Raw genomic sequence first — 13,862 nt, forward strand, 5'->3', positions numbered from 1 at the left:
CCACATGCTTAATGATTTTACTATATTTTTCAGTTTATATGATTGAATGTTTGTTTCATGTTGCCTTCTAACAACTATGCATTTTTCTTTTTTAGTACATTCAACAGAGATAACAAAAACCAGATGCACAAGCATATCCATTTAATCTTCCCTTTTAAAAGTTTTCCAATATTATTTATATTGTGATGCATTTCTTTCGACTTTTATTAATTCAGGAAAGAATTGAGGCAAATCATGTGAATATTTTTAACCTTTAAATAATTTTAAAGTTCTGTCTTATTTATCTTTTTTCTTAAGTTTTTTTTTTTTTTTTTTTTTTTTTTTTTTTTTTTTTTGAGAGAGAGAGAGAACGCACAGGCAGGAGGAGGAGAAGAGGGAGAAGCAGACTTCACACTGAGCAGGGAACCTGATGCAGGGCTTGATCCCAGAACCCTGTAATCATGACCTGAGCTGAAGGCAGCCGCTTAACCAACTGAGCCGCCCAGGCACCCCTTATTATTATTTTTTTTGGTAGCATTTAGCACAATTCTTTGAATGTTAGAAGTACCCAAAATTTTATTAAATGAATATAGTTAACCCAAGAATCAGCTCCCAGTGTCCCCCAATTTCCCAGCATTCTAGGATTGTATTTTCCTTCAATATAATATAATAATTTTAATATAATGGCACAGGTCCCTATTGTACATGCAGTGGAAAGCCCATTGCTCTTCTGTCCCACGGTGCTTTCGAATCTCAGGAGTTGGGAGAGGGGTCCATATATGTTCCCTGCTACCTACCACTTGACTTGTTTTCCTTTTGAACTCCTGCTATTAGCTTCATTCTGTGACTTGTCTCCTGAGACTGCCATCCTCTTGTCCTGGGCACTGTTCCACTGACAAGAAAGTGCTGTCTGGTAGGCTCCTGTTGACTGTCTGGAGTGTAAAGGGGATGAAATCATTTCAGAGTTATTCATCCAATAATTCAGCAAACATACAAACATTCATTGAGTGTTTATTAGCACTGTGCTGGGCACTGGGGAGACCAATGATAACCAAACAAATGAAAGTTCCCACATTCATGTAACTCATACTTAAGTGAGAAAAACAAAACTCCCACAGATGCACATATGAATATAAAATTACAACTGAGGTAAGTGTGATGAAGGAAAGGCCCATGGTAGATTGAGAACTATGGTAGTGGCTTCAACGAGAGTGGAAGGATAAGTACGCATTAGCCAGACCTGTGGCAGAGAGAGTTGGGGGATATGGGCACTGAAGAAGGGATGACAGCACATGCAAATGAACAATAGCAGGGTGAAGCAAGGTACACTGCAGCAACTATAAAAAAGCCCATTGCTAGGGATGCACAAACCTAGGACAAGAAGAGAGAGGAGTGAGTCTGGAGAAAACAAGCAAAGTCACTTTACCAATGGCACAGTCTACTTCAGGCTTCTTTAACAACAAATGGGACCTTAATTCTAAAGTTAATTGAGAGTTAGTGAACAGTTCAAGGTAGGGGATTGACATAATACCATTTGTATTTTTTTTTAAGAATTTATTTATTTATTTGGCAGAGAAAGATCACAAGTAGACAGAGAGAGAGAGGAGGAAGCAGGCTCCCTGCCGAGCAGAGAGCCCGATGCAGGTTTCGATCCCAGGACCCTGAGATCATGACCTGAGCCGAAGGCAGAGGCTTAACCCACTGAGCCACCCAGGTGCCCCGATACCATTTGTATTTTGAAAAACAACAACAACAAAACCTCTGGCTACTATATACAGACAAGAACTAAAAGGGTGAGGCATAATGGATGTTAGGGATTCCTAAAAGGAAGTATTGGTCCAGGTGAAAGATGATGGCTTAGAGTAGGGAAATGATGGTAGAGATGAAGATAAATGGTAAGATTTGAGAAGCATAATGCAAGAGAACCTAGTGATATGTGGGAAGCATAGGATGTAAAAAATATAAAGTTTGCTAAAAATGGTATAGGCAGCAAATTGCAAAAAGATACGTGTCCAACACTGCAGTCTTAAAAAGTAATCAGACTTTTGAATATGGGAAATTTTCGTGAGCTATGTCTCTTCTTAGCCCCTTGCCTAAGAGCTTTTCCTTTACACCTACTTACTTTCCTTTAAAACCACATTTTCTACCATCATTTTGTTGCTTTACATATTTCTAGACTCACAATCATTTCTTCATAATAACTAACATAATACACCTATTAAGTGGACAGTTTAGCAGTAAATCTCCACTACTTTAGGGCCTAGATTTGCACTGCCAACACTTCTATTGAACTGTTGCTAAACTGTCTGCCATAGTTTCACCTTTAGCACTAAAAAGACCTTGGGGAAGTACTGAAATCAAACTTTTTTTTTTTTTAAAGGATATCTTAGATCAAATTCTTAGGCTTAGACTTTCACCAGAACTTCCACAGTCACAAAGTTGTGTGTGACTATGGTTACTTTCATCTCCCCATTGAGTCAAATTATTTCAGGCTTCCTTTAACCCTTCATATCCTAACATCTCCTGTTATTGAACAGCTGTAGTATTTATACCTCCAAGAAGAAAATTACTTTTTTTTATTATTTTCTAGTTCTCATACTATATGTATGTATTCCCTACCCTTCAAAATGTCAGTTTAGGTATCCCAAAATGGCTTACAGAAACAAAAAGCTATATATATTTTTCTACAAAGAACAGAATAACTGAAGTACTTAATGTTAACAAGGTAGAATCAAAATGCTTAGTATGAAATGACTTCCAAATCCATACATTTCTTGGAGAAGGAGTATCTATGCCTAATACTGGATTTCTTCTTGTGCTCTTTTGAAGGGAACATCCTTTTGTATCAGAACTTCCCCTGTTTTCTTACCCGGATTTCTTCACCAGGGCTGATGAAGAGTTGGCAAGAATCATTGACCATCATGTAAGACTGAATTCCTTAAATTAGCAACAAAAGCTTTGTTCTTTAAAGGCACTTTGAATTAGAAAGTATAGTTCTGAGACTAAGACATTAACACGTGGAACTTAAAAATAAGGCCATGATTGGGCTTTGCCAAACTTAATTATATCTTACTGTGCTATCTATATACTGTACTGCCTTTATTGGGTTACAGCAAATTTGGCTTTCTGTCATTTGTGAAATACTAGCTCCATCCTGTTTCCTGAATTAGTACTGATTTCTTGGGACAAAGATCTGATATTGAACACTGATGTCTTTTAAACAGCGTAGTTTTTGTAACAGAACAAAAATCTTTTGACTCAATTTTTGATGACCATTCTTTACCCTTGAAATATAAGATGGGCTTTAATCACTTTATTCTTGGTATGACTTAAACAAGCAGTGACCATAGAAGATTATTCACTTATGATACTTTAATTCACTGGGCTATATTTAGTTGATGATTTCTTAGGAAATCATTTTATAACTGCTTCTTTTAGGAGTAGAGTTGGAATAGGAGAAAAAGTATTTTCTGTTTTTCTTATAATACAGTATGGACTAAATAGCATATAGAATGTGTTTAAATTCTTAAGAATTAGCCCTCTGTTGATTTTTCACAATGTAAAGATCAAGGTCATGAAGTACACTGAAATCTCTCATATAAGGTAGTTTAGTTGTTTTTGTTATAAACAAATATACTGTCATTATTACACCAACCACCACTTTTATGCTACAACGTAAGATGAGTAGTTTTGTCAAACAGTAGTATTATTCAGTTATATGACAAAAATTATGTCACAGATGGCTACATAGTTATCAAGGTAACTTTGTATTTAAAATTTAACTGGGAATAAGAAAAGTGAATATGATTTTATTAAACTTTTTGTTTAATATTTACTCTATGTTTTAAAAAAACTTACTGCCTTTGGAAGGCTGAGAAATTTGTTGTAAATTCTGTGGCTTAGTCCTGCTTATTAGTATCTATAGACCCCAAATAATAGTTATAATCCAACACTAGTATATAGTAATTTGTAAGTTAATTGATAGGTCATTAAGCATAGTCTGGTTGTCTGTGAGTATGGATGGGCTGAGGGTAACAAAATAAGAAATAAGCAAGGGTATGAAGTATCTTTTGCAATTTGCAACATTTCATGCTAAGGGTCATTCTGTCCTGAACTTTTTTACCCAGTTTGAAGACAGATTACCACCTCTTTCACCACTTCCTTCATTAAAGATAGTAGAAGGGAAGTAGGGTCCTCATGATGATGATGTTTGGTTGGTTTGCAGTCCTTATTTCCAACCACTGACTCCTACAACTTTTGCCTCCACATAATGCTGTTATTGTCAATAATTAACATGTTTCATGGAGATGAATCTCTTAGAAGTCTTCATATTTGTCTGTTGCAGAATCAGTATTTGTCTGCCCATCAATTTCATTTTCTACCCCATATGTAATCACAAATTTGCCTTTCACCTTAATTTGTTTTTTCTTTTTGTTTTGCTTTGGCTTGATTTTTCATTTTATGATTCCATGCTATCATGTAAATACCAATATTGAGTAAGAAGTGAAATTCCTTTGTAATATAAAAATGTAAACCCTATTGTCTCTTCTTTTTAATGGTTTATTATTATTAAAAACTTTAAGAGCGAATATGGTTTCTTTTGTTTTGTGGGGGAGGGAGTGAGACTTACATAATTTCTAATAGAGGGCTTGTATATTTTTCCAGTTATTTTGGGGTTTAAATTCCTCAAGAATATCTGTGAGAAAAACGGAAGATAACTGGATATGGAATCTTCATTTTGAAAAGATAAATTGATATATTTATTCATTTTTTCATGGAAAATCATATGTAAATGACACTTTCTCTCTGTGACAGTGGCAGAAAGAGCTAAAGATTCGACAGAAAGAAGATGCAATATGTGAGGCCCAAGAACGTAAAGACAAAGAGTTAAAGGAAAAAAATCACTTCAGAGAAATTATGAAGAGAAGAGAAGAGAAACTACACAAGCAAACCAAACCCTATGAGCTTCCTCCTAGGACTGAAGTAATTTCATTAGAAATAACATAACCCCAAAATTGAAGTCCATATGCCAGAAATTGCATGAAAGAGACCAAGATAGCTAGATGTTAGGAAAAACTTCTTCTAATTAACTAGAAGCCATTTCTTTGGAGTTGTTATCCTGGTGCAGACTCTTTAATAGTTTTATCTTCGTCCTAAATTAGCAGCTCTTAATCACATTTGAGTGAAGTGATTTTACTAGTTAAACATTTTCAAGAGTATGTCTAGAGCTCTTCCTAATTGACTTTTTTCTTTTGATCATACAGCATCTTTAATGATTCTCAGAGTATTGATTTTCAGTGGACCGTTACATGGAAATGGATTGTAAATTATTAATGTCACATTTAAGAATTATTCCCTGAAAATAGAATGAGCACCAACTGATACTCCTATTAACTATTATTACAAATAAAAGAAGTAAGGCACTTGGTTGGATTTGTATTTCATAGTCAATGCCGCATCCAACTCTAGGTCAGAAACTTGAATTCAGTGAAGTACAGTAGATAAATAAATCTAAGCAGGCCATTCATCTCAGGATGATTTGGTCTTTGATGGATACCAAAGGAGACCCCTGAGTGACAGTGGTTTTACCTTGCCAGATGAGTTTATGAGGGTGGATCTGGATGGTCCTAGAAGGTAACAGGAACACTTACCAGAGGGATTCAGCCAATTACAAGTGATTTTTAAAAGGCACTTCACTTCTGAAACTCTCAATCTATAGGTTGGGTTGGGTTTCCCATGATGGCTTACACCTCTTTCTGAAAATCACAGATAATAACCACACCTCTATTTCTTGATACTCAAGAGACAGTTTACTTTATTAGGGATGTTAAACTCAAATGACTACCAGGTTAAGAAGGTAACAGAACTCAGCAAAATGAACTGTGGAATACCTTCCCCATCTAAAAAAAGTTCCCAGCACTTGGCTATACTCATCAAGGTATGTCCAGTATTATAGCATCATGCAATCTTTCAAGAAGGAGCTAAAAGCTGTTAAATTTTAAAATACTGGCAACTAATTTTTTTAAAAAATCACATAATTTGGGGTTGAATTTGTGACCCATATTATATGAATATACAGTATCATTCTTTAAGATAACAATAATATGTAATAGAAAAATGAGAGGTTCGAGGAAGGTCTTTTTATGATGATTCTCTATAAGGCTGTTTCAAATCTATGTGGCTCTTCCCAAACATTTTGTGTCATCCTTGTTTCCTTTTACAGAGATTTACTTCTCAGAAATAATATCTCCCAGTGCAGCTTTCCAAATACCTTCATTAATCTGTGCTTTCTTCATATATGAAAAGAAATCTCTCCTACAGAAGGCCAGCCAGTCCCCTTTCCCTGAGTTTCATCATTTTGAAAATCTTGCTTTGTCAACTACTCTCCCCCCTGAAGGAGCTCCTTATTACTCACTCCCACCCACAGATGTCTCCATTTTCTACCATCCTTCCATTCAAAGCCCTTTTCTCCTTAAGTCCCGCAGTGACAGCAGCCTTACCAGACTGCCCTTTTAAGTCATAACCTTTTTGATAGGCTGTGAAAGAGGGAAACACTGGGCTGTGAGTTGTGGGGAAGGGTCTCTGGACATCTCATTGCTACTTACAAGAATGTCAGCAAATTCTGCTGTTTCAGAACCACTTTCATACAAGCCTGGTGCTTCCAGTTTCTGTACTATTCTGGTGTTCTGGGGCGTGGATTAGTTTGCCTTAAGTCTTCCTGCAGACTTAGGTTTATTTATTCATTTTTCTGTTCTGCTTAGTCTGTTCCCACTTGTTCACCTGCTTTCCAACTTCCACATTTTCCTTAGTATTTTCAATGTACTATCCTATTTTCTCCTTATGGATTCATGCCTTTAAAAAAAGTAATTCTTTTTCTATCATAGTAGTAGAGATTTCTTTTTTTTTTTTTTTAAATTAATTAATTAATTTATTTGACAGACAGATCACAAGTAGGCAGAGAGGAAGGCAGAGAGAGAGAGGAAGGCAGAGAGAGAGAGGAAGGGAAGCAGGCTCCCTGCTGAGCAGAGAACCCGATGTGGGGCTTGATCCCAGGACCCGGGATCATGACCTGAGCCGAAGACAGAGGCTTTAACCCACTGAGCCACCCAGGTGCCCCTAGTAGTAGAGATTTCTAAGGGAGCAAAGAAAAAACAATGTATGTATACACACATACATAAGGAGAAAGAGATGAATAGTCAGAATGTTTATACCTTTATTCTTAAATTATTTTATAAAATTCTTTATTCTTAATCTTTAAAATTCTTACAGTCTGACAACACACATCTCTCTTGGTCTTCCTCCTATACCTGGACTATTAGAAAAGGCTGGGGCTTATAGAGCTGGGTTCACATTCTATGCTCCCTGCTACCCACAAAACATTGGGTATGTCACTATAACTACTGCAGCTTCAGTTTACTCATTTATAAAATGGGTACCATTTGTGTAAAGAGTGGCACCAGTCAGAAGCTAATCAGGAAAACAGGAATGTGTCAGTCATTTTTAGAGAGGGTTTAATGTAAAGAATTATTTTAAAGGTGTTAGAGAATTGAGAAAATGAATAGGAAACATAGAAACAATACCAAGTGCAAGACATTGCTACCACCCCCATGGCCAGGGCATCAGAAGGAAAGAGGGCTGGATTATTAGAATCTAGAAGCAGTGGAGACAAGTTGCATAAGGTGGGATCCAGCCCTCTGTCAGGAAGGTGCTGCCCTACTGCTGCTGGGGCCTCTGACAGGGCACAGGAAGGCAGTTTGGGGGCACAGAGGGAAAGAGGAAACAAGAACCAATTGTCTATGTCTCAAATCATGCTGCCAGGAAGAGCAAGAAAATGGGAAGAATCGGGGTCATCCTTTGCCATTCTGGAGCTTTTCCTCCGATGCTCCTGTCCCCTGCATCACAAAGCAGATGGAAGGGTAGGTTTGGGACTGAAAGGCACTTGTTAAATAACTGGAAAAAATACGTAGTGCAATGCCTAGAACATGTTACTACATGCAATACGAATTAATCCAACCCCTTTTATCTTCTGCATTTTGGGGCCGCCTTTTCTGCAAGCTTTCCCTAGACCCTTCCACTCCCCAAAAAAGGAGCTTGAAAGAAAGCATCACCTTTTAAGTTAATGTAAAGCAAGTTTATTATAATTAATCTTTATAACTAACCCTTAATTCTTTCAGTAAGCACTTCATCTAACACAAGCTTAACTGGAACTCTTTTGTAATTTACCTTTCATATTGATTTTGTCTCACAATTCACAAAGTGTTCTCTGAGTCCCAGGCTGGGCTGGGCACCAGGTGGTTCTCTCAGTGACTCTTGTGTGTTTAGGTTATGGTTTCTGAGCCCTGGTTACTTGTTTTCCCAGTCTCCCCACTTCAAGGTGGTAAGAGGAAGAAGGAGAATGAGAAATATATTCCATGTCTTATTAACTCTCTGCAGCTCTTACGCATCTTTACGTGCCTCTACTGCTTGGAAGCATTAACTTCTCGAGGTCTAAATCCCTTTCTACCCCAAACTCATTTCCATGACTCGTTCCTATGCTACTTTCACTCTATGTTTACATTTATTTTGAAAGAGTAAACCCAGGTCTTCCTACATTCATTTACTATGAATTCTCTATAGATTTCTGTTAGCAACTACCAAAGCAGCAGCTTTTTCACATCAACTACCTAATAAACATTTTACCTTACTGAGAATGAAATATTTATAGGAATTTTAGCCAGGTTACTAGGGCATTAGAAATTAAAAGATATATATTAAGGGACAAAAGAGAGAAAAGATAAATAGTAAATAAATTCTGAGTAGCATAAGATGAAAATAAGCCTTTCCCCTAGTGTAATTTAATAAAGATAAATCAAAAGATTTGGAAAGGTTTGTGGGGAACCCCAAAGAGAAGTTTAGGGAAGAAAATACCCCAAATAAATATCTCTACTCTGACATTACTGAGTGGGTGTTTGGGGACATGAAGTAGTAGTAGACAAAATAACTCACCGCAACAATGTTAGAAACTCTACATAATGTGTACCAACTATAATTCAAATAATTGATTCTTCTGCTCTTACCACTAAAAATCCTCTCTTGGACAAATGACTGTAACTGTCGACTAGTTGATTATGAGTGACCATTCTCACTTTTTAAAAATGTTTTATATCAATAAATCCAAAGAAAGATACAGTATATAACTAGTAAACACAGTTCCTTCTTTTCATATACCACCATCCCACCACTGTCCATACCACAAGGTCCTATAGCAAGGTTTACAGTAGTGGCACTTTCGACATTTTAAGTTGGATAATTATTTTAATAGAAATTGGGCCTTCTGAGCATTTTCAGCTATTTAGCGGTATCTTTGGTATCTACCTGCAAGATGTAAGTCATACCCCTTGCCTTCCCCCCTCCCCAACCCCACCAGTTCAGACTACCAAAAGTACCTCTGGGAATAAAACTGCTCCTGGTTGGGATTGACTGGCCTATAGTTTCACTAACCTTGACTTCCAAATTCCAAATTTAACTTATTGGTGATTGCTTTTCAGGTTTCTTTCAAATTTTGTCCAGCTGTTTACACATGAAGCTCTTACTTTTGGTCAGTGGGTGACTCCCATTTAAAATTACCATACGTCTCATGAAGCCACTTCATTCCTCCTCACGTCTCCATTTGCTGAAGTGGAAATACGAACAAGAGGACCCCTATTTGTTTTATATGTCATTAACTGGTGATATTTATCAGCTTTCCTGTGGGCTAAACACAAGTGAAGGCAGGAAGCCATGAAAACCTGCTCTGCCAATGCCTGTATAGAAAAGACATACCTAGTAATGAATTCCTCCCACACTGTACTTCACAGCCCTAGGCTGGCCACTTAAGACCTCAAGTATTTGTAAGTCTCCTTGCACTAATTCTAGGTATTTTTTTCTGACATATAGGATGTGTTTGGAAATTTAAAGCAAAACTCATTTTAAATTATCATCTTCCATAACATAAATTCACATATTTATATAGTTTTGCAAATTTGTTGATTTGGTAACTTTGGAGCTACATGCATTTTTCATAGTGACATAGATTTCGAGGATAATTTGGCTCTGATGTTATTCAGGCTCACTTTTTCCTCCGATCATTCTAGCTAAGGGACCTAGTGCCTTGTTATTTTTTTATTCCTGCTTCATTGGAAAGCCAAGAGTAAACAAAAACAAATGCATTTCCAAAGCACTTTTTAGTTGGAAGATCTTTGTGGTATCTCACTTTCTAGTGAAATTCCCGAAGCCTATTCTATACTGGAAAAGGCAGGTTTTTTTTTTTTTTTTCCTATGAATTAATGCACATGGTAGAGGTTAAGCATTTCAGAACCATGAGTGCAACTTTTTTTCTTATCTGTATATATTCTAACATCTACTTTTTATTATTATTATGTTAGTCACTGTACAGTACTTTATTCATTTTTGATGTAGTGTTCCATGATTCATTGTTTGTGTGTAACACCAGGGCTCATAGCAATACATGTCCTCCTTAATACCTATCACTGGGCCAACTCATTCCCCCATTCTCCTCTCTGAAACTCTCAGTGTGTTTCCCAGAGTCCATAGTCACTTATGGTTCATCTTCCCCTCTGAATTCCCTCACTTCATTTTCCCTTTCCTTCTCCTAATGTCTTCCATGCTATTCCATATGTTCCACATATAAATGAAACCATAGGATAATTGTCTTTCTCTGCTTGATTTAGTTCACTTAGCATAATCCTCTCCAGCTCCAACCATGTCGATGCAAAAGTTGGGTATTCATCCTTTCTGACGGCTGAGTAATATTCCAGCATATATATATGGACCACAACTTCCTTATCCATTCCTCTGTTGAAGGGCATCTCAGGTCCTTCCAAAATTTGACTATTGTGGACATTGCTTCTATGAACATTGGGGTGCATTTGGCCCTTCTGTTCACTATCTCTGTATCATTGGGGTAAATCCCTAGTAGTGCAATTGCTGGGTCATAGGGTAGCTCTATTTTTAACGTCTTGAGGAACCTTCATACTGTTTTCCAAAGTGGCTGTACCAACTTGCGTTACACCAATAGTGTAAGAGGGTTCCTCTTATACAAAGACCACTAGCAATCCAGTGATGCCATGACTATTTACTCTCAAGTTTCCTCTCAAAGACATTCATTTCATTTCACTGGAAAACTGAGTTTGAGTAAATGCTAAGTTCTCAGGAAGACTGAACATTGGTAGCTTCCTGATAGGCCCAGGCAACCAAAACCCAAAGAAAGAGAAATAAAATGCTGAGAAGTCATCTTTCATTTAAGTTAGCCATCAATCATTCCCCATGCCTGGTTTAAGGAGAAGGGTGAAAATAAACCTAAAACCTAGCTATTTAATTACCAAATAATAACGGTTTGAAGTTCCTTGAAGAAAAACTCGAGAGTCCATTACAACCCTTGGGGCCAACACAGATGAAATCAATACTCATGAAAACAGGGAGATGATAAGGAGGAATGAAATAGCTCATAAGATGTTAAGTGTTAGTGCTTACAATCAATAATCTAGTGCTTTCATTTTACAGATGAGAAAACTGAACACTGGTAATTCATAGGTATTTATTATTTCACTGAATACAACAAAACTATGAAGCAGGTAAAATAATGTCCATTGAATCCTGAGGTAAAGGGGGCTTTTAAAAGTAATGTGCAACAATGCCACTTAGGTCTGTGAGCTCTTAATGACCACACAACACCTCCTTAGAGATTTGGAAAAACAGTAGCAATCAAGAGTCTTACCCAAAAGCCAGTTCTGCTTATGATACCATTCTGAGGCTCTCTGTCCAAACATAACATGCCACTTATGAATACACACTAACAATATAGAAGAAAAACCACAAGTATATAAAGTTGAATTGTAATAAAGTTTTTGATGAGCTCTCAAAAGAATTAAAAAGTTAAAACTCTTAAAAAGTTTGACAATTCATGAAATATCCAGTGAAGTCATGATTGTTTTAAGTAATCATTCAGGAGCAAGTAATAATATGCTACTCTGTATTTATCCCACTGTACAGTTATTATTATGATAGTTTGGAAAAAATAAATTGTATTTGGGAAGCAGAGGTGTAGACAGTAGGAAAAAGTTTTGATTGTGCCACTTCCGTGTTCTTTGTAGAGTCACTCAATTCAGGCAAATGGAGGTTTTCTTTCCTATTCCTTGACTCTATTTTATTGACATGTTGTATTTGTCGACTAAGTATTATTTGAACTTTGAAGAAAATAAGTTTTTAAAACAGATTTTTGTACCACATCTTCCTTATCCATTCATCTATCAATGGACACTTAGGTTGCTTCTCTATCTTGGCTATTGTAAACAGTGCTACAGTAAACATAGAGGTGCATATATCTTTTGGAAATAGTGTTTTCATTTTCCTTGGGTAAATACGCAGTAATAGAATTACTGGATCATATGGCTATTTATTTTAATTTCTTGAGGAACCTCCAGAGGGGAGGTGAGTGGAGTGATGGGCAAAATAGGTGAAGGTGATTGGGAGGTAAAAGCTTCCAGTTAGGGAATGAGTAAGTCATGGGAATAAAAGGCACAGCATAGGGAATATAGTTAATGATAAGGTAATAGTGTTATATGGTGACAGATGGCACTTAGACTTCTGCGGAGCACAGACTGATGTATGGAGAAGTTGAGTTACTATGTTGTACACCTGAAAATTAACATGTCATTGTATGTCAATTATACACATAAAGACAATTTAAAGAAAAGGATTTTGGTAATAGCTGCAACTAGATATAAGGCACAAGTAATTCAAAAGGCAAACCTTGGATTTTAACTCAGATTTCCTAGCTCTTATTCTTATGTCTTGTACCACTTGTACATCAATATAATGCAGGTAATTTTAAGCACCACCATACCTCACAAGAACACTGATGGCTATATTTTAAATGTGCCTGTGAAAAGTGAAATGGAGTATTAATCCAAGGTTGTAGATGCAGAACTATCTGTTCCTCCAGGGACAGCAAAATAGCCTTTAGAAAGTAAAGTAGGCATTAAAACCTGGATTTACAAAGGTAGTCTTATCTCTTTACCGTTTGCTATGATTCTAAAGCTTGTATTTCCTGTTCACTTTCCTCCTTAAAATTACTCTAGATAACCAAGTAGCACAGCAACAATTTTAAAGAACAATAGGCAGGCCAGTGAATGTGGGGATGGTGATGAAGAGGAGGAAGATAAGGAGGAGGAGAATGATAAAACCAGTATGTACTGAATCTTTATGTTTTACTATGGACCAAATACTGTGTTAAGGCTTCTCATTTAATTATTAGTTTTTCACAACTCAGGACAGATGTGTAATTATCTCTTCTTATAGATAAGGAATTAAGGCTTAGAGAGGTCAGTTAACTTGTTCATGGTTGCACAGCTACTAAATGGGCCTTTTGAACTTATGTGACTCCCAGGCCTGTGTTCTTAAGCAATGTGCTACAGTGAATCTGCAATTATATCAGCATGTTAAGACTAAAAATGGTGACAGTCACAATAATGATGAGGAGAATGAGGATAAACTTCTTGAGAGCCAAGACTTTGTATTTTTACTCAATGATGTTATTGCTCAGAACTTATAACAGTGTCTAGTCCACAGCAAGTTCTCAATATATGTTTCTGGAATAACTGAATGAATGGATGTATGAGTGAATAGAGGGATGGATGAACAAATGAATGAATGACTTGAAGGAGGGTTTAAAATATTTCTATAAAACTAAAAAGCTCATTTAGAGAAGTGTGTTAATTTAACAGCAGTGAGTGAGTACCCCTTCACACCATGCCCTGTTGTGCTGCGGATGCAGTGGCGGGTGTACTCTCATGGAGACTGCCATTTGCTTGCTGGCTTCTGTGTCTATTACAAATGCAAAAGGC

General features: G+C 36.7%; 2 protein-coding genes across 2 annotated transcripts in view; one reads left to right on the forward strand and one right to left on the reverse strand.

The window, feature by feature from the left end:
* The window catches only part of TMEM232 (transmembrane protein 232), a gene marked incomplete at both ends in the record, with an annotated part of 261,404 nt that extends 256,418 nt beyond the window's left edge, over positions 1–4,986 (forward strand). Inside the window, 2 exons of the mRNA XM_080804319.1 lie at positions 2,809–2,902; positions 4,795–4,986. Of these exons, the coding sequence (XP_080660445.1) occupies positions 2,809–2,902; positions 4,795–4,986 (286 nt within the window). The remainder of the gene's footprint in view (positions 1–2,808; positions 2,903–4,794) is intronic.
* The window catches only part of LOC308343046 (uncharacterized protein), a 311,448-nt gene continuing 298,118 nt past the window's right edge, over positions 533–13,862 (reverse strand). Inside the window, exon 11 of the mRNA XM_080803887.1 lies at positions 533–911. The gene's annotated coding sequence lies outside the window, so the exon portion shown is untranslated. The remainder of the gene's footprint in view (positions 912–13,862) is intronic.

Source organism: Martes martes (genome assembly GCF_963455335.1).
Source record: "Martes martes genome assembly, chromosome: 5".
Classification (NCBI taxonomy): domain Eukaryota; kingdom Metazoa; phylum Chordata; class Mammalia; order Carnivora; family Mustelidae; genus Martes; species Martes martes.